The 18,124-nt window shown below is 44.0% G+C and overlaps 2 protein-coding genes across 7 annotated transcripts in view; both read left to right on the top strand.

Annotated features, from left to right (window-relative positions):
- Window positions 1–43: 43 nt before the first annotated feature.
- arfip1 (ADP-ribosylation factor interacting protein 1 (arfaptin 1)) lies at window positions 44–13,474 on the top strand. Of its 6 annotated transcripts, none has more exons than XM_070973486.1 (10): window positions 70–309; window positions 1,562–1,950; window positions 5,420–5,521; window positions 6,618–6,726; window positions 7,277–7,378; window positions 9,067–9,179; window positions 9,410–9,631; window positions 10,250–10,407; window positions 11,066–11,240; window positions 11,338–13,474. In XM_070973486.1, exons 2-10 carry the CDS (start codon window positions 1,564–1,566, stop codon window positions 11,491–11,493), a joined length of 1,524 nt encoding a protein of 507 aa, XP_070829587.1. In that variant the 5' UTR covers window positions 70–309; window positions 1,562–1,563; the 3' UTR covers window positions 11,494–13,474. The 6 variants fall into 6 exon arrangements, with proteins under 6 accessions (XP_070829614.1, XP_070829630.1, XP_070829587.1 ...); XM_070973494.1 differs by lacking the exon at window positions 70–309 and adding an exon at window positions 327–551; XM_070973513.1 differs by lacking the exon at window positions 1,562–1,950 and having other exon boundaries at window positions 44–309.
- Window positions 13,475–15,262: 1,788 nt separating this feature from the next.
- The window catches only part of fhdc1 (FH2 domain containing 1), a 31,651-nt gene continuing 28,789 nt past the window's right edge, over window positions 15,263–18,124 (top strand). Inside the window, exon 1 of the mRNA XM_070973473.1 lies at window positions 15,263–15,422. The gene's annotated coding sequence lies outside the window, so the exon portion shown is untranslated. The remainder of the gene's footprint in view (window positions 15,423–18,124) is intronic.

Genomic DNA, 18,124 nt, shown 5'->3' with positions numbered 1-18,124 from the left:
AACTGCAAACAGCGTATTTTAACAGCAGGGGGAGAGCGCATGCAGCAAATGATGCGGTGTTCCTCTGATGACAGCCGAGGGCCCACACAGTGGATCAGTCTTTCCGGGGTTCAAACACCGAGTCAAGTGTGCTTGAGTCGGGGAGACGACCACCGATGAACATTTGATAGTATATCTATGCAACGTTTGCATTAACAGCAGGCGCACCGCCTTTCAAAGAAACGTCCAGCGCGGCGCGGTACCAAGGCTTTCAGAGAACTACAAGGGCTAACAGTTCACAGCTAAATAGTTAGCCACGGCCACAGACAGGTAACGTTAACTAAAGTTTTGACCATCGCCATTCCTTTATGGTGTTGAGTTGCATATGTACCAAAAAAGTAAGATAACGTTAACCACTTAAAGTGCTTTTATTGAAGTCATTCACAAGTTCGTCATCTGCTGTATAGCAACGTTAACGCTAGCTAACACGTCAACGGCTCTGATACATTCACGTCAACGCAAATTAGTGGGCAGCTTGAAGCTAACTGACCGGGCGGAAAAACTACAGAAAGGTTTGTTGAATGCTTGCTTTTCAGATACATCACGTCAGCTTAGCCTTAACCACGCCATGTAATAATTACATGCACATTGCATTAGACGATGTGTCCTTACTGGCAGTAATTACGTGTTAAATCACTTTTGAACACCCTCGCTCGTCACGTGATTGTGCTGCAACAGGTATGAATTTACCTAACCTCGCCGAGCCTAAGAGCCAGTTCCTGTGTGTGATGTTACAGAGGAGAGGATGAAACCTTGTGGCAGTGGCTGTAATGTTTGACCTGATGTCAGTGGGTCATATTTTCATGCACCGCCTGAAAACCTGGAAATGCTCACCTTAACATTACCTTGCCGGCAGTTCACACCACCTGTATCCTGCCCAGTGATTGATTTAGTGTGTCAAGTGGCTGCAGATATTTACTACATCTTATATATCTTACTGATGAACACCTGAGATCATCAGGTGGTTGGACAGTTGCAGTGTATTCGTAAAACACCAGCTCTTAAAAAAGCAAGGTGAAGGCATCAGAGGTGCTAGTTTGAGATTATTTGCTTGAATTATAGGACATGAAACAAACCAAAATTTAGGTTTTATTTAGGTACATATACTGTATAGATATATCTACATCTCATAAAGGCAGTATGAATATCCAGCTTGGGCACAATAAAGTTTCTCCATCTAAAAGTGCATTATCTGTCTTATTGTCAGCGATTTAGTCTTTCATTCACAATAATGTATTTATATATTTTTTGTCTTGTACAAAATGTGCAGCTACTGTCAGACCTTGGGGGGAAAAAAATCTATTTTTAACAAGCAATAGCAGAATATTTTAATGTGTTTGAGGATTGTGGAAATGCCCTCTAAACAGCAGCAAGGGATTTACCTTTCAGAAAAACTTCATTCACATACAGGCACACACTGGGCATAGGTTAGGAGCACAATCCTGTATTGTACTCTATTAGTGCACTGCAGACAGCGAGCGTGACAGGACCCATTCATACCCTGCTATCTGTCTGTTTTCAGGTATGTCTGAAGTTAGTCTTGAGGCTGAATCGGGGAAGACCTCAGCCGAGGACCCTCAGATGGATTGTGAGGAGGAGGCTAAGAAAGCAGGGGAGAGTCTGAGTGAGGATGAAAAACAGGAGAGTGTAGACAACAGCAAGGGGGGAGATGGCGGAGATGAAGTGCTGTACGACATTGATATCGACAGCGCTGACGAAAATGCAGGAAACAGTGACAAGGATGTTCAGGAGGAGGCTGAGGGGGTTCAGAGCGAGAGCGTGGTGACTCGCAGTGACGGTGATGCCGCACACGTGTCTGACAGTGTAGACAATGAGAGACATGAGACAAATCATCATGGTGAGGCGGCTGAAACACCAGAGGAAAGCGGAGATTCACACGCGGAAACAAAGGTGATCCACCTCTCCCAGCGCTTCCTCGCTGTGCTCTTGTTCATGTTGCTGTTTCGGTCTTTGTTTGCTGTGATGGTGGTGGTGTCTTTCCTGTATGATCAACTTATCATGAGATTGAACAACTTGAACCTGAGTTATAGCCGTAAAGTGATTATATTTGTCTCTCGCTTCTGTGTTGGTAGGTGTGTTTCAGATTTCACTCTGCTTTGCTGGAGGTTTTGGAAATATGTAGAGGGTGTAGCTGTCACTGTGTTGATGGTGCAGTTAGTGGCTTTCCCTCTTTTACTTGTGTGTGACCTCTTCTGTGTTTGGGGATGATCAAGGCTTATGTTTCCTCTGCTTCGTATCAGTGCTGCCTTATTTCAAAGTGATTGTTGAGAAGGGTTTATTACTGGGCAATATACATGCGTATCATTCTCAAGCGTAAGCTCACACTTCTCTGCGTTCCTCCTTCTTTTGTTTGACTCTGACTCTGTGTGTGAACATGTATGTGATGTGGCAAAGATAACCATTTCCTCACAGTGTTTCCCTGTTTGTAAGTTGGGTGTACGTAGAGCTGTACATGCTCTCCGTCACATGGTTGGGTAAGTGAAAAGGATTCGGGCTCCTGACTGCACATTCTCAGGCAGTCCCACTTTTCTCGTGCAGCTGGAATGTGTGACTCCTCAGGCTCTTGATTCACGTTCTGTTTCGGGGCTCAGTGCCAGGACTCCACGTCAGATCGCAGGAATTAAAAATCAAAACTCGTCTTTTTTTGCAAACCCGCTTCATTTAGCAACCCCAAATGTAGCACACGATTTCTGGTCTCACTTTAAGGCAAATTTTCCTTTTTGTACCTTAAAGCCGACATTGTGCAGCATGGCTGTGTCATGTTCTTCCACAGTTTGAGAGGCAAGACATGATTCTGTCCTCTTCTGCTGACGCAGCTAATTGGACAATTAGCTCATTGTTGTTACCCCTCTCCCCCCCTCCCATGCCATGTCAGCTTGTATCCAGGATACTGAACTGCAGGGAACAGCACTGAATGACATGCCACACCTTGCCCCTTCATATGCCTGACTGATTTGCAGCCGCTTTGTTGCTCTCAGTGCTCCAGCAGGCGGACGCTATTAGCAGGCTTCCTTGCAGAATGTTTGCAGATGGTGGATTGAATCATTTTGGCTCTGAGAACCCGGATCATCCCTGGATCCACAGCTGAACCGGAGCCATTAGTTTTCGCAATATAAGAAGACTGTTAAATTAATATCCATGGATAGTTCTGCTACGACTGCAGCTATTACAAACAAAAACTTTATTGGAAAGCGTGTAATCAGAGATGTGCCTCAGCCAGACGGTCTGTTTTAACTTGATGTTAGAGAGGATTATCAGACAGGAGTCTGTCTTATCTGCAGTAGGTGGTTAGACAAGTCTCACAGTCCATGTCTTTGCCGCCTGCCTGCCTGCCTGCCTGCCTGTGTGCAGGCGTCATATGACCTTTAAGTATTTATGTGTCTGTCACATGGCACAACACTCAGTTAAGTCTTTGTCGCCCATGCCAACATGAAAGCATGTTAAAGTGCTTCACTTCGGTCTGTTTAACGTGTTATATTCTGGATGAGCGAATCAGAAGTCGTCTGTTTCCGGCCTTAAAAAAAAAAAAGATGATTCCAGAGAGTGAAATATTCCAACATGGCAGATTCTTAACGTGAAGTGTTCCTCTCAGACAGCAGCTTTAACTCTTCATAAACACTCGCACAGTATCAGATGACACATCATGATCAATGACCCACCTTTTTAGGAACTTATTTAACACTAGCTTTAAAGAAGCTGTCAGGTTATTTAAACTGTATCACCTGATTATTGTGTATATTTGATCTTTTTTTCTCCCCTGTGAATGGGACAGTCTCTAAGGTCACTCAATCCTCTTACAGGCTTGGCACTGCCTGTCGTCTCACGGTCACATAAAACTTTATTTTAAAAGGAGGAAACCTCACATTTAAATCTGCCTTTTTGTGTGTGTGCAGTGTCAGCGTACTTGTACTCTTTCATTCATAGTTATTGTCTGACCTTGAATTAAATATATTTAGCATTGGAGGGAATTGTACGTGGTTGTCAGTGAAGATATTATTGAAGAAATAACACTGACAATGAACACGCTAGCTTTGACCTGAAATGTGCTCTTGGTGTGAAACCAGTCCGCCTGCTTCCACTGGACCCAGATCTTGTTACCTGGTGATCTGGTAGCTATTTGCATTATTCAGACTGGTCAAGGTCCACCTATAGTTGAATGATCTTGTTTGAAGATCATGCAAATACCGATTTATTGATATGTTTTTCCAGCGGTACCTTCCCCTTTTGCCACCAAGCAACGTTAACAAGCTTTACACCGTTGCACTCTGCAAAGCAGTTAGCTTAGTGTCCCACTTCCACAGTGATTAGGCCACAAAAAATTCACTAAAAATAACATAACTGTATCTTCGGCCTGCAGCGCCGGGCAGCCGGTGCATTACAGCCTAAACACAACCGAAGCTGCCATAAACTGTTGTCTCCACCCTGTGGTTTGCTCTGAGCCAGCAAGCAAATATGCAGCTGAGCAAGCCAGTGTGTCACTGTGTCATTTTAATCCACACAGGCACGATTAAGAGAGGCCGTGATTCACGTGTTCTCATTAAGATTATGACAGGTCTGTCCATGTGGTGGGAGAAATTTGTTACGTGTGTTCCTGCATCACACGAGTTTCCACAAAATGAGCAGTTATAAAGGATGAGACGCAGTTTTAATGTGGGCTGAAATAACTGATGCCACTGTAAAACATAAAAGCTCGTGTTTGCTGGGAAGCACTCACATGACCCCGGCGGCAGATACTGCCCGTCTGAAGCATCGCTGTGGACGCACTAAACCTTTATGACCCATTTAAGATCAGAAACCAAACAAAGAGCGACTGTAATGATCGTAATGATCTTAGTCACATATTCCATCCTGCTGTGTTGTAAAATTGCCGAGTGTTGAAAATTGATGTCAGTTGTTGCGTCAGCGCTTCCTGGTATCCTGGCTAATGCTATAATGCTGCAACATAACTGACTTAAGGCTCGCTAAGCTCTCCGCCCTGTCCTGGAAATTAATGAAAGAAGTCATTGAACGAGGGCGAACTGACCGGAGCACGGGCATATTTATAGCACACATTTGCTGTGGTGGAAAGATTTGGCTGAAATCAGTGCCATCGTCATCTCTTTTGTTTTATCTCTCCGCTGTCTTTTACGATGTGTGAGTTATTCTAATGTGGAACAGTCAAAATGGTTTTCATTCAAATTAAACTTGACCACTTTTTCCACTTTTCCACTATGGCTGCATCCACAAGATGGCAGCCCATGACTCTTGTGTCCCACTAGTGGACCTCGAGTCCTCCGTTCTTAATGGACGTCCCTTCTCTTTGAAGTTGTTTGGGAGCGCTTTGGAGAATAACCTCTTCATTTCACCCGCCTCGTTACAGGAAAGCACAATGGCTGAGGAGTCCCACAGAAGCTCAGCCGCTGAGATCCCGGTCACCAGCAACGGAGACCTGGATCAGAGCCCTGACACGGTTTTCCAGAGGGTAAGGGTTTGTCTGGAAGCTTCTCATCTCTCATCATTGTCAACTGGCTTCCCAAACAAAAGCTTGAATAGGTGTTCAAAGTCCTCAGGTTGAAAGATGGCGTCTTTAACTGTGCTGTAAAAAAGTATATTTCATTTAATTGGCTCAGCATAAAACAGTACAAAATATACTCATGGTTTAAAATTAACAGTGCAGTGTATGAGGAGGAGGGCTGCAACTGAGGTATTTACATTATTGATTTAAATGTCAAAAACTAAAAATATACCATCATCATCATCATCATCATAGTTTACCATCATATTTAGGCAAAGAAAAGCTTAAAATCTTCACATTTGAGAAGTTCCAACCAGCAAATGAAAACAAACGATAAATAGTTGCGGATTTTGTCGACCAGTTAAAGGAAAACTCAGTAAATCGTTTCGTTCTGTGGAGCGATGCCCTCTTAAGACGGACGAGGTGAGCTCTGGTCTGATCATAGCTCACAGTCACACTGGCAGGAAAGACGCCGACGCCACGAGCGTGAGTGCAGCTTCAAACAGCTTGATGCTCAAAAACTGGTTCAGGCAGGATGAGGACTGCTAAATAGCCCAAGGGACCTACTGTACAGTGATGCAGTAGCAGCGTATACGCTTAATTACATACATACGCTTAACTTTGTCACACTTTTGTGGCGCCCTGATGGTTCGCTCGGGTGCAACGTATTCACAGGAGCCCGGGTTCGATTCCAGCCGGCAGCCCTCTGCCGCATGTCATCCCCGCTCTCTTCCCTCTTTCCTGCACTGTCAAGTGATGGCAAAAAGCTCCCAAAAAAATAAGTCAGTCTCGTGCTGATCTATACGTCTGAGTCCTCTCCTCTGTGGAGAGCATATTTATGTTAATTTGAATAATATGGATCTTTTACTATAAAATGCATTCAGAGAAATTATTATGACTTTTATTTTGAACTTGATCTAAATCTCCTTTTTTAAAAATATTTTCCTGTTTTCGCGAGTGGATCGCTTTGACACAGGTCGGCTGGTTCAGTGTCGAGTCAAACGCACACACAGGAGGAACCACTAAACCTGTGAAGTCAACCCCGGTTTGATTTCTTCCACAGGACTCTTATCCCAGCGGCCCTGGGGCCCTAAACCTTTCAGAGTCCTGTGTCACCGCCAGCAACTTCGCTTCAACAACAGAGGGCATCATTGAATCGGGACCATACAAAGGTAAACATGTCACCCTGCCTCTCCTCGTGTTGTGTGCACCGTTTCCTCGCCCGTTAGTGTTTTGTGACGGAGCAGCTCATCAAAAGCTCGTCAGGCCGTTTTACATTATTTGACTGCTTTGCTGCATTCTGTGTTAGCAAACAGTGTTTCCGTCCATGTATTCGCAGTGCTCCACTTCTGGCTTATAATCTCCGTGAAATTTTAAAGGCCAACATTTGAATTTGTAAAGGTGGACATCCAATTGAATTTAATGAGCTTCCTCTGATCTCCAGGTTGCGAGCCTCCTTTCCTTTTCATCAGCGCACCCTTGTTGCAAATGCAAATAAAATCTCCCCATAGAGGAGTGAGCTGTCGCAGCCCGTTTACCACAATGTTGCCATGGCTATTTTCCATGTTATGTCCGCTGGATGAGGAAGGCCTTTGTTCAGTAAGACATTCATCCTGCGCCGCGGACAGAGCCGCCGTAATTTAAACAAACGCACAGGAAACCAGCATCACCCTCACACTTGTGTTGGCGTACTAACGAATCATAACTCTGAATATCTCCCAGGGTCAGCCAGCCTGCCCACGTCTCCCGTGGCACCTGTAGCTCCCAGCCCGGCTGTTGCTAGCCGCCTGGCTCGCTCCTCCAGCGATAGTCAGGCTGAGAAAGGTACCCGCAGCGATGGAGCATGAATCAGATGACGGCGAGTCGTCGCCATGTGCACACTAAATTAACCGCAGTCTTTTTGTGCCCTCCTTGGTTTCTTACCTGCTCCTGGTTCCCACAGGCTGTGCTCCGTTCACAATCAAACCTTTCTTCTCCTCCTTTCTAGTTGATTGACTCTCCAAACTTAACCTTTCAATGAGTCTGGGCTAATTGAAGTAGTTTCCTGCTTTGCGGTGGTTAATGATCCATACTGCTGTCACTGTCACTTTCCTAAGATCTAGGTCTCGTGATTTCTAGATCTGATGCATCCTCTCGATGCCTAAAGCGTTGGCTTGGCTCGGAAAGAAAACTGCTTTCACGTGTATTCGCAGTGGGTTTTCCTGCTTGCAACCTTTGTCCTTGCAAAAGTTGGCACCCATCGTTTCCCTCTGTGGAGCCTTGAAACGGACATAATGGAGTAAAAGATTGTCAGACAAGCCAAAAAAAGAGCTGAATACATCAGTAGATACTTTTTAAGTTGAATAATTAAAAGGGATCATTAAAAGAAATAGAAGTTTTCACACACGCAGTCGGTGGAGGAAAAATGTGCATTTTTTTTATGTCCCACGAATCAGTTAATGAAATAAACTTAAACCTTAATATATAATATGTCCACATTAAAATGTCTAAAAATGAGTAGACCTAAGTTACATATAGTTTGTTGAGTTGTGTACTTAATGTTTCCAAACCCACAGAAATCTAACACAGATTGCTTTAACCTTCAGGGAAACCGAGAAAACACCAGATAATGCGTCACAGAGCGAGGAAGCTAGCGAGCTAGCCGAGCTCTTCTTTACTGTTGTTTTTCTCACTCACGCTGGCAATTATCCATTTTCAGCAGCAGTGGTGGTTGTTTAACACTGAAGGCAACAACTCCCATGATCCCACGCTACTTCACGCCACATTTGTTTTGTTATTGTTTTGATTGAGAGACCCCTAGTGGCAGAAACTGTGTACTTTTCACTAAGAACAGTTGTACCAGCACGACATTTGAATTGTCTGTATGCTGTGTGGCGTCGTAGCAGTCCTGTATGAACTCTTGTAATATCTAAACCAGTTTAGCTGACGAGGCTTAAGCCTTAAAAGTCCATGACTTCTTTCCAGAGCGGCTCTTTAACAAAGAGTGAAAATTAAGAGCTTAAAGATGAAGCGTTCGTTAGCTAGCTTTGGTAGCGTTAGCTTGTTGGCTGAAAGTAAAATGCTTTGCTTCTTTTTAAACTCAATTTTGATTATTTAACTAGTAGTATTATTTATTGATGTATTTATCTGTATTTTTGCTTGTCTGATGATCTTTGACTTTGCCTTCACGTCAGTGTCGGGGCTCAGTGTCTTTCACCACTTCCCCTCTGTGCTGAAACCACAGTAAAGCGCTTTTCACCACGTTCACTGTGACTGTTAGCCTTATCAAAGTGCTGAGTCGTGACTAATTGTATTTTAATGTTCATTTTGATTTGCATAATCCCAAACCTCATCAGCGTCCTCTAATGCCTTTAATTTCAGTCTGTGGTCTGTGTTGAAGTGTCAGCGTTAGCGTGATGATCTCATTCCACTGTTTGATAATCACAGCACTTGACTAATCTTCACCGCAGCTCTCTAGCCTGCAAACCCAGTAACTTAATCGCTCACTAAGTGAATGACTTTTAATTGTCCAGGCGCCATGAAAGCACAGCCAAAGAGTGGAGCGGTGGTCCTTTCAGATGACTTAAAGAACCCGGCCATGGAAAAACTGGACCTCGTGAGAAAGTGGAGCATCAACACATATAAAGTAATCCTCTCTGCCCTTGGTTTGTTTGTCTGTCCCTCCTCTACCTCTTATCTCAGCTCAGTTCCTCTTTTTGTTTCCTCTCAGTTATTAGGATGTTGGCAGAAAAGTGATCTACACACACACAGATGATTGATGCCGTCTCTTTAGACTTTGTATTTTGGCTCCACTCCGTTTAAAATGGACTTAAACTCCCATCAGTGGAGCGTTCATGAGCCTGCTCTCCTCCGCAGTGTACCAGGCAGATCCTGTCAGAGAAGCTGGGCCGGGGCTCCAGGACCGTGGACATGGAGCTGGAGGCTCAAATCGAAGTCCTGCGGGACAACAAGAGGAAGTACCAGCATGTAATCAAGCTGGCTCAGACTCTGGCCAGTCAGCTGTCCCAGATGATGCAGACGCAGAGGCAGCTGGGCGACGCCTTCGCCGACCTCAGCCTCAAGTCACCAGAACTCCATGTGAGTCCAGATGTACAGAGACGTGTTGTGTCATCCTCCTTTAGTGTCACAGAAAAGATAATAATGCAGAATATGTGTCGACCTCTGGGTCATCTGCACGGCAAACGTATTTTCTGAGACTTCAATTTGTTCCCTTTAGATTACTGTTTATTGTTATTGTTTATTTTTATTTTACTGCAGCACCACACCACAGGGAACGCTCTAAACCAAGAAGTTAATGGCTTAAAAGGCAATGGAGAGTCATGCATAATTAAAGAACAGGTCCTCCTCTACTTCATCTGAGTCCTCTAATTGCGTTCCAGGATTTATTGATAACCCTCCATGTTTCAAACAGCCATGCGTTCTGTTTTACATTCGCATGTTCACATGTCCTTTGGGGAATGTTGTGCAGTAGATTTATTGTTGGAATTGCTGGTTAATTACGTCCTCTGTGTATTCAGGTAGTTTTTGAGGAATTGGCCTCCACATGCGTTAACTTGTCCTGTTGAGTTGATGCAGATGGAAACAGAATTCATTGCTTTGCAGTCACTGTTACTCTTGTGTATACGCTTGCAAAATGTACCGAACAGCAGTGCCAACGCAGCGCGATAATTCAGATGTGTTCGTTGTGTTCTTCAGGAGGAGTTTGGTTACAACGCTGACACCCAAAGGCTTTTGTCCAAAAATGGAGAGACGCTGCTGGGTGCAATCAACTTTTTCATTTCCAGTGTGAACACGCTGGTGGACAAAACAATCGAGGACACCATGCTAAATATCAAACAGTATGAATTTGCCAGGTAGGTCCTGCATCATTATGTGTTCATTGAGCCTGCACACCATCTCCAGACCTCAAACCTGGGTGTTTAATCTTCATCAGGCGTCCACTCTGCTGCCCTTGCCTTTAAAATGTCAGTAACTGAGAAATTCTCTCATTCAATGAAATTTTATGTTTGAAGTCCCCGAACAACCGTCATGTTTACTACACGCTTGAGGAAACAACTTACTCCCAACACAAGCTAACATGCACACACATTAATGCAACCTCTGCCAAAATATTAGAAACATATTAAAGATTCCCTGTTGAGGTTTCTTGTAAACTAAAGTTAGGTCAACCTTCAGTGTAAATGCATTTGAGGCTGTCCCTGAGGTCTAAAGACACGCTGAATTCATTCCCGCCTTCATAAAGCATTTGCAAAGCCGGCACTCTTCCTCTTTCCTGCCTTTGTCGGTGCGTTTCTGCATATCTTACCACATTACTGCCACCTTTAGATCAGCGAAATGCTGTGAAACCATTGGCTGGACTGTTAATGACATCACCTGCTTGCACTCTCTATAGAGGTCAAACACTCTGACACTTGAAACGTGGCGGATGGATGTGGTGTGCAGGGATCTTGCTCCTGTGTCTAGTAATGAATTTATTTTCACATAATATAACACATAATAACACACTTCCAGGGTTGAGTACGACGCATACCGCACAGACTTGGAGGAGCTGAATCTGGGCCCGCGCGACGCCGCCACCATGCCCAAGATCGAGCTGTCCCAGCAGCAGTTCCAGATCCACCGCGAGAAGTACGAGAGGATGCGAAACGACGTCTCCATCAAGCTGAAGTTCCTGGAGGAGAACAAGGTGGGCGAGAGGCTGGTCCTGCTCTGCAGCCTGCGCTGGCACGTTGGCTTTCAGTGCGCTCAATACCTCTTTATCTGCTTTTCCTGCCCCCTGACAGGTGAAGGTGTTGCATAACCAGCTCATCCTGTTCCACAATGCCATAGCTGCGTACTACGCTGGAAACCAACAGCAGCTGGAACAGACACTCAAGCAGTTCCACATCAAGTTGAAAGCGCCAGGTGGGGACAGTCCATCCTGGCTGGAGGAGCACTAATCAGTTTGACAGGAAATGTCAGATTCGACAGAAACTACAGGAAGCCCCCTCCCCTCTCCTCCCCCTCCCCCTCCTCCTTTCAGCTCTACTGTCACTGCCTTTCAAACTTCACATTTGTAAATCTTTTAACTCAATACATAAAAAAAACCTCCCACAATCCGTTTTACTGTTGATGTTAAATCGTCCTTTTCCGTTTGTTCCTTCAAATCATAGGAAACGCACTTTTATACCGTTTGACAAATCTGTTGAACAGAAGTTGCTGCAGTGAACATGTTTGGAAACTGTAAATGGCCTTTTGTATTCCAGCATATGAATGTTGTATCTCAGCACGGCGGACATATTGGCTCTGTGAGGGCAGCTATGGGATCAAAACAACTGCCACCGTACGCACATTATTTACATTATCAGCTGACGGGTCGGTGCTTCATGAAAGTGTGGTCAGGAAGCTTCAGGAGACTGAACATGAATTCTCTCGTGTTTTGCACTTGCTGTGATAAACAGCATTCAGATTTCTGGATCATGCAAACTGGTCACTTTTACCAGCAAACTGATGACATTAGTTGTTTGATATATTTTGGGAAATAAGTTTCCTCGCTCTCTCGCTGAGAGTCCGATGAGAAGATCAGCATCACTCTCATACTTGTCTGTTCAATATAGCAATCAGCAGCCAGTTAGCTTAGCTAAACATAAAGACTGGAAACAGGTAGCATGGCTCTGTGCATCACTGCTATAAAAACCAAAATGTAAAAAATCAAGCTGGTTCGACAACAGGCGACGAGCCTCAGGATAGACAGGCCAGCTGATTCCAGTCTTCACGCTAAGCTAAGATGAGCAGCTGCAGGCTGGAGCTTAATGTAAAGACGGCAGAGCGGTGGCGTCGATCTCTCTGCAAGAAAACAAATCTCCCAAAATGTCAAACTATTCCTTTAAATTGATGTTTAAAAGTCATATTGATGGCTGCTCACAACGAGTCCTGCACGTTGTGATGTGATGATGTCGGCGCAATGTTACTTTTTAATCAACATTACCCTCAGTTTTTTAGCATTTTCCTATTTTGTCTACACTCATGGCATATGACTGAATGGGTAGAAGTGTTGATTCTCCTCAGCTCCAGAGAAAATGAAGGACCAGCCTTATGTGACTAAACGTGCCTTGATGTCTTTAAATTCATTCTTCTCTTCCCCTCCGCGTTGTGATTTCTGGGCCTGTTGCTGAAAACAGGCGCTCTCACTACCAGTTTACGGGACCAGCTCTTTAAGGAAGAGAATGGACCAAACACACACACACACACACACACAAACACACACACACGCACACTCTGAGGATGTACAGTTAGAGCCTGTACAACTTCACGTTAAAACACTCCACACAACACGATAGCTGTGTTTAAAAAATAAGACATTTTAAGACTTCTCAAAGATATTTATCCATATTGCACATATGCACATTTATGCATTTGAGACTAATTACAAAAAGAAGTGCGTGAAACGTCAAGGTGAAAACCAAAATGCAATTAACTTGGGAAACTTTGTGTCTTCTGTCAAACTGAAAGACCAGCATCTTTTGCCTGAGCTGCTAACGGTTTCTTTCATTGGGCTACATAAAAGTGTATTTTTCAGAAGACGTATTGGCGCTGGGATTGATCACCAGCTGTTCTGTCCTCGCTTTATTGATTTGTACTTTTCCTATGGTTCACCATAGCAGTTTGAGGGTGTGAATCTTGTACAACAATATATTGTTTCCCTGAAATAGATGGATATATATTTGTAATTTTCTCTATTTTACCTTGAGTATGTAGTCTATGACCAATGCTGCCACTTGGCTTTGTTTTTGTTTATTTCCTTTTCCTGGAGACCTACAGAATGACGTGCTAGTGGATCCTGACCTTTATAATAATGAAACATTGACAAGTGTTGAGTTGAGGAAGGATTCTGAATGTTGTGTAACCTCTTTGGGGGAAATAAAGGTTTCTTTTCTTTAAGCATCTCCGGACGTCGTTTTGTTGGGGGTTTGATGTCGCTGCTCGTATGAAAAGTCACCACCAGGGGCCAACAGAGACATGCAAAGCGAGGAAAAGCCTGATAGTACAAGTGCTGAGCAGAGAGCTGCAGAAAAAACATCCAAACGAGCAAAGAAAGCTTCTGATATGTCCTTTGAAAACCATTATAACCAGATACACAGCAGTGCTTTATATGCTGACATATGGACTCAAATGGACTTCTGTTTACTCAAGTCCAGGTGCTTTTAGATTCCCCTTTAGACTTTCATAATCACAGCCCACCACACCCACAGGTATACATTTGACAGGATCTGGTTAATCCTCAGAAAAGCCTGGAGGATGTTGATCACAGCCTGCCTGTTGTGTTTTATCTCCGAACGCCACGCTACACAAACAGATTAGCTTTAACGCTGCTCAGAGCAGCAGCTTCATGTTTTTCAGTGGAAAGAAAGGGAGCACTGCAGCTCTGAGACGTCCAGGCAAAGGTGGAGCTCAGGTCATCCCTGCAGGATCAACGTGGCTCCTATACAAGAAGAATTTAAGGTAATTTAAAAATGCACATTAGAGAAGTTATACTGTTCTCTTAATAATGTAGCTGAAATTAAGTTGATAGCAAAGTGTTAAAAAGACCGTTTCATCAAAGGATCAAGATAAAAGGATTCAAATTTTAAAAAATCAAAGATGTATATGTACATTATGTACAGATTATAAAGAGTACTGTTGCTGTTCTTTTGAAAAACTACCAATGCCATGCGTTGAATTGCACTTGAGAAATACTAAATGCATTTCATTCAGTGACAATCTATATATATATAAATATTTCCACTTTTCAATTATATTTTAAATGATTTTGGAGCTCAGAGGTTTCTGTAAAACCTGGAGGAATGAACCAGCATTTTCATATCACTGAGTACTGCAGGTCTCATCCAACTGAAGTTTGTCCTTGATTTCTTCAACACGGTACACCAAATTCTGCAAATGAAAGAGAAAAGAAAAGTTCTGCTGTGCTTGTTAATCCCGTGTGTTTGTCTGTGGTCTTGATTTGAACATGTAGAGGAGCAGGCAGACTTGCAAACCTCCTTTATTCCAGCCCCTCAAAGCGTGAGCCTTTTTCCTGTGAGGAAAAGTATTATTGGTGAGTAATTTATGTCAGTCAAGCAGTGATCAATGTAATTCTACCACAAGTGTAGAAGAAAATAACTAATATGTGCATTTTTCCTTACAAATCACACTTTGTTTTCACTGATGTCAGCTGTCAGTTTATCTCTGAAAATACTTTTCATTAACAAGTTGTGGAAGAACAGTTCAGCTTGTACAGTAGAAGGTAGCAGCAATGCAGTAATACCACTGTGTAAAAGTACTGAAGTATGAGTAAAAGTCATTCAGATTTCACTTGAAGGAAAGTACTAGTATCTCAGAAGCAGATGTGGAAGAAGTGTGCTAAAGCTAAAGTACACAGGTATTATCATCATAATGTACTTCAAGCGTCAAAAGCATTATATATATCACGGATGGAAGTACAAGTACTTGAAATGTGTACTTAATTACAGCACTTGAGTAAACGTTATTGCTTCCGCTTAAACCTGTTTAAATGGACCCAGTTTAATGGACCCACCTGAGTCTCCATCCCTGCTTGCAGCCTTGTGATTGCACCAGTGGTCACAAGCTGCGTGCGGCGCGCGCCAGGCCCACGTGAACGCGCCCACTCCACCTGGCCCAATCACGTACGAGGAAGCTCACAACACCGCGGTCTGCCGCCGCTGCGTCTCCGCACTGTCCGCGCTGCAGCTCGGCCGGGACGCCAGCAGCTCACCTGACCGGCAGATAACCCGAAGCACAGCGCAGATTTTCTCCTCTGAAAAGTATCGACCGCTAACTCCAACGGAGCCGGAGCGCCTCACGAGTCCCGACGAGCCCTCTCATCCCTCCGGTAAGTGAAGCGGGACGGTGCCGCCGCCGCGTCACGCTGTGCGCGGATGTGAAATATGTACCGAGCGGCCGCAACTGTGGTGGAAAGTCACGGTACCGTGAGAGAGGAGGCTGCGTGTCCGTGTGAGCTCAGCGGGCAGCGGTCACCCTTCCTGCTGCTGCTCGGTCTGTCTCTGAGCCCGTGAGGGGACAGCAGAAGGTGTCCTGCAATGCAGCTAAGGTCCAAAATTACATCATTATGAAGATTTATTGTAGTTTGAGGCCTGAATCTGTTGCTCTGCTGTGTGGCGGCAGTGTTAACACAGCGTCTCCAAGAACTTCATCATAGCCGTTCAATGTTGGTACTAAAGAGCTCAAAATGCAACTTATTACACAAGAAATGAACATTGTTTTGGATCCAGATGTGCAATATAGATTTTTATTTTTTATTTTTTTAATCTTTTGATTCTCATTCAAGAAACCACCGATTTCTTTATGTTTTCTAACATTAAATCAAACGTTTAATGTTGCTTTTGTGACACTGATGAACAGCAAAAGACCTTTTAGTGAGAATACTGAAGTGCTTTCCACAGGCACTGTTAGTTGTTATTAGAAGTAGAAGTTCTGCTTATCTACCTCCATAATCCATAAATATTGTGTTTTACTTTAAAATCTTAGATATTAGTGCTGTTTCAGCGCTCATAACTTTTCCTGATACTTGTTATAACCATGTTTTCCTGCAAAATCCTTGATTTATTTGACAAAAGCAGGCAAAGTTCTTAAGTTTAAAAGGTCTATTCACAGTCATACAAGAACTTTATCTGCATAAAACACCTTAAAACTGGCAAAACTTTGACTACTTCAGGAACTATTTGAGCAAATAACGAGTAAACAAAACTACAGATCTGACCAGTTTGTAATACTTCACAGCTTGTGATACTCTGACGCTGCAGATCGCCCCACATGTATTTGATGGATATTTTACTGGTTGTTGTGGATCCACTGACAGAACTGACCCCCCACCCCCGGCCCTTTTAGCTCATCGTGCGTGGCTTTATAACTCTGCCCGTCGGTTTTGTCCTGCGCCTCAGACCTCGGCTTCCTCGGCTCCTCTGCACTATTATACGCGCTGAGATGAATGAGAGGGCAATCCATTCAAGTGTTGGGAACAATGCCCCTGTGGAAAAAAAGAGCTTCTCCCCGGGTCAGGTCAAGGGAGAGGGCGGTGTCACCCCCCCGGTTGCTGTGGAAGCACAGGGTAACATGGAAAACTCAATTCTCTGACGTCATCCGAGGAGGAAGACGTTTGGGGGGCTTGATTTATTTCTGTGGGAGCACGGAGGGGCTGAATAGCTGTTGCCAACTTGGGTCAACTCGAGTGGTCTTTATTGCCTGAAAATCAGTTTTAGTCTGCAGTGACAAACGGTTAAAAAGTGAAAAACAGAAGAAGAAAGAACAGAGGGAGAACCCCGCCATCAGCCATAAAGCGTCTCATAATGTCGCGTTAATGGATTTTGTTGCTTCTCCACAGTCTGTAACGTGATCGTGATCGTGATCGTGTCCATGCGTTGTTTGGAAGTACTGTTTACAGGGATTGAAGTGTGTCCTAATGAAGCCTGCTGTTTCTCTGGACCCTTGGGCAAACACTTTTCCCCACTGCCACGTAAACATGTTTGCATTCCCTCCATGTTTCCCTGCTGTTGTCTCTATGGTGACCTGAACACCTGCTTTATAAAACATGCGCCTTCCTCAGGATCTGTCGCTCCTGTCATCACAAGCTCCTGCAGCCAAAGTCGGTTCGATGCTGCACAAGACTGCCAAAGCCAAGAGGGACAGCGAGATTTGCCTAAAGCTTATCTCGGCACCGGGCTCAGATTGCTGAAGCAACAACTGGAGAGCAGAGCCAGAGGTGATGGAGGCGCAGTGGTGTGCTGCAGGCCAGACACTGATCACCTGTTAACAAAAGAACAAACAGAGGAGGACTCAGAGCTGTTTTTGATCCGTCGCACCGCAGATGGTTTGCTCCGGCTCGTCGTCCGGCCTTCTGGTCATCACCTCGCCGGAGTGGGTTTTGTTTCACCTGGTTTACTTTTTCTCCGGGCGCTGTAATACCTTTGTATTTTTTATTAGGAGTTCAGTTTGTGCGTTGTGACCTGATGTGTCGTTTACTCCTGGAAAATCCTCTCTGGAGTACGTTTGAAACTGCTGTGTCATCGTGTGGTTCCTCAGTGAAGCAGGGCTGCAGCTAACGACTATTTTCATCGTCGATTGATTTGGTTATTTTCCCGATGAATCCATTAGTTGTTTGCTCTGTAAAATGTGGAAAACGTCAATCTGTGTTTCCCAAAGCCCGAGATGACGCCCTCAAATTTACCGTTTTGCCCACAATCCAATGATATTCAGTTTACTCTCATAGAGGAGTGAAGAAACCAGAAAATATTCACATTTAAGAAGCTGGAATTAGAGAATTTTGACTTTTTTTCTTGGAAAAATTACTCAACATGATCAGTCTATTATCAAAATAGTTGCAGATTAATTAAATAGTGGAAAACGAATCAATTGCTCTTGTTAAAAGTGGTTCATATGGATGAAAATCCTCTGTAACAGTGTCATTTTCTGTCGTTCACTCCCCTTCTTTACTCATGATGAGGATCTTTAACACCAGAACACTTCACTGTTATCACCAGCTAGTTGCAAATTGTGTCTGTCTGTCTGTCTGTCTGT

This window comes from Chaetodon trifascialis, chromosome 2 (assembly GCF_039877785.1).
Source record: "Chaetodon trifascialis isolate fChaTrf1 chromosome 2, fChaTrf1.hap1, whole genome shotgun sequence".
NCBI lineage: Eukaryota > Metazoa > Chordata > Actinopteri > Chaetodontiformes > Chaetodontidae > Chaetodon > Chaetodon trifascialis.
This window is presented reverse-complemented; position numbering and strand designations above follow the sequence as displayed.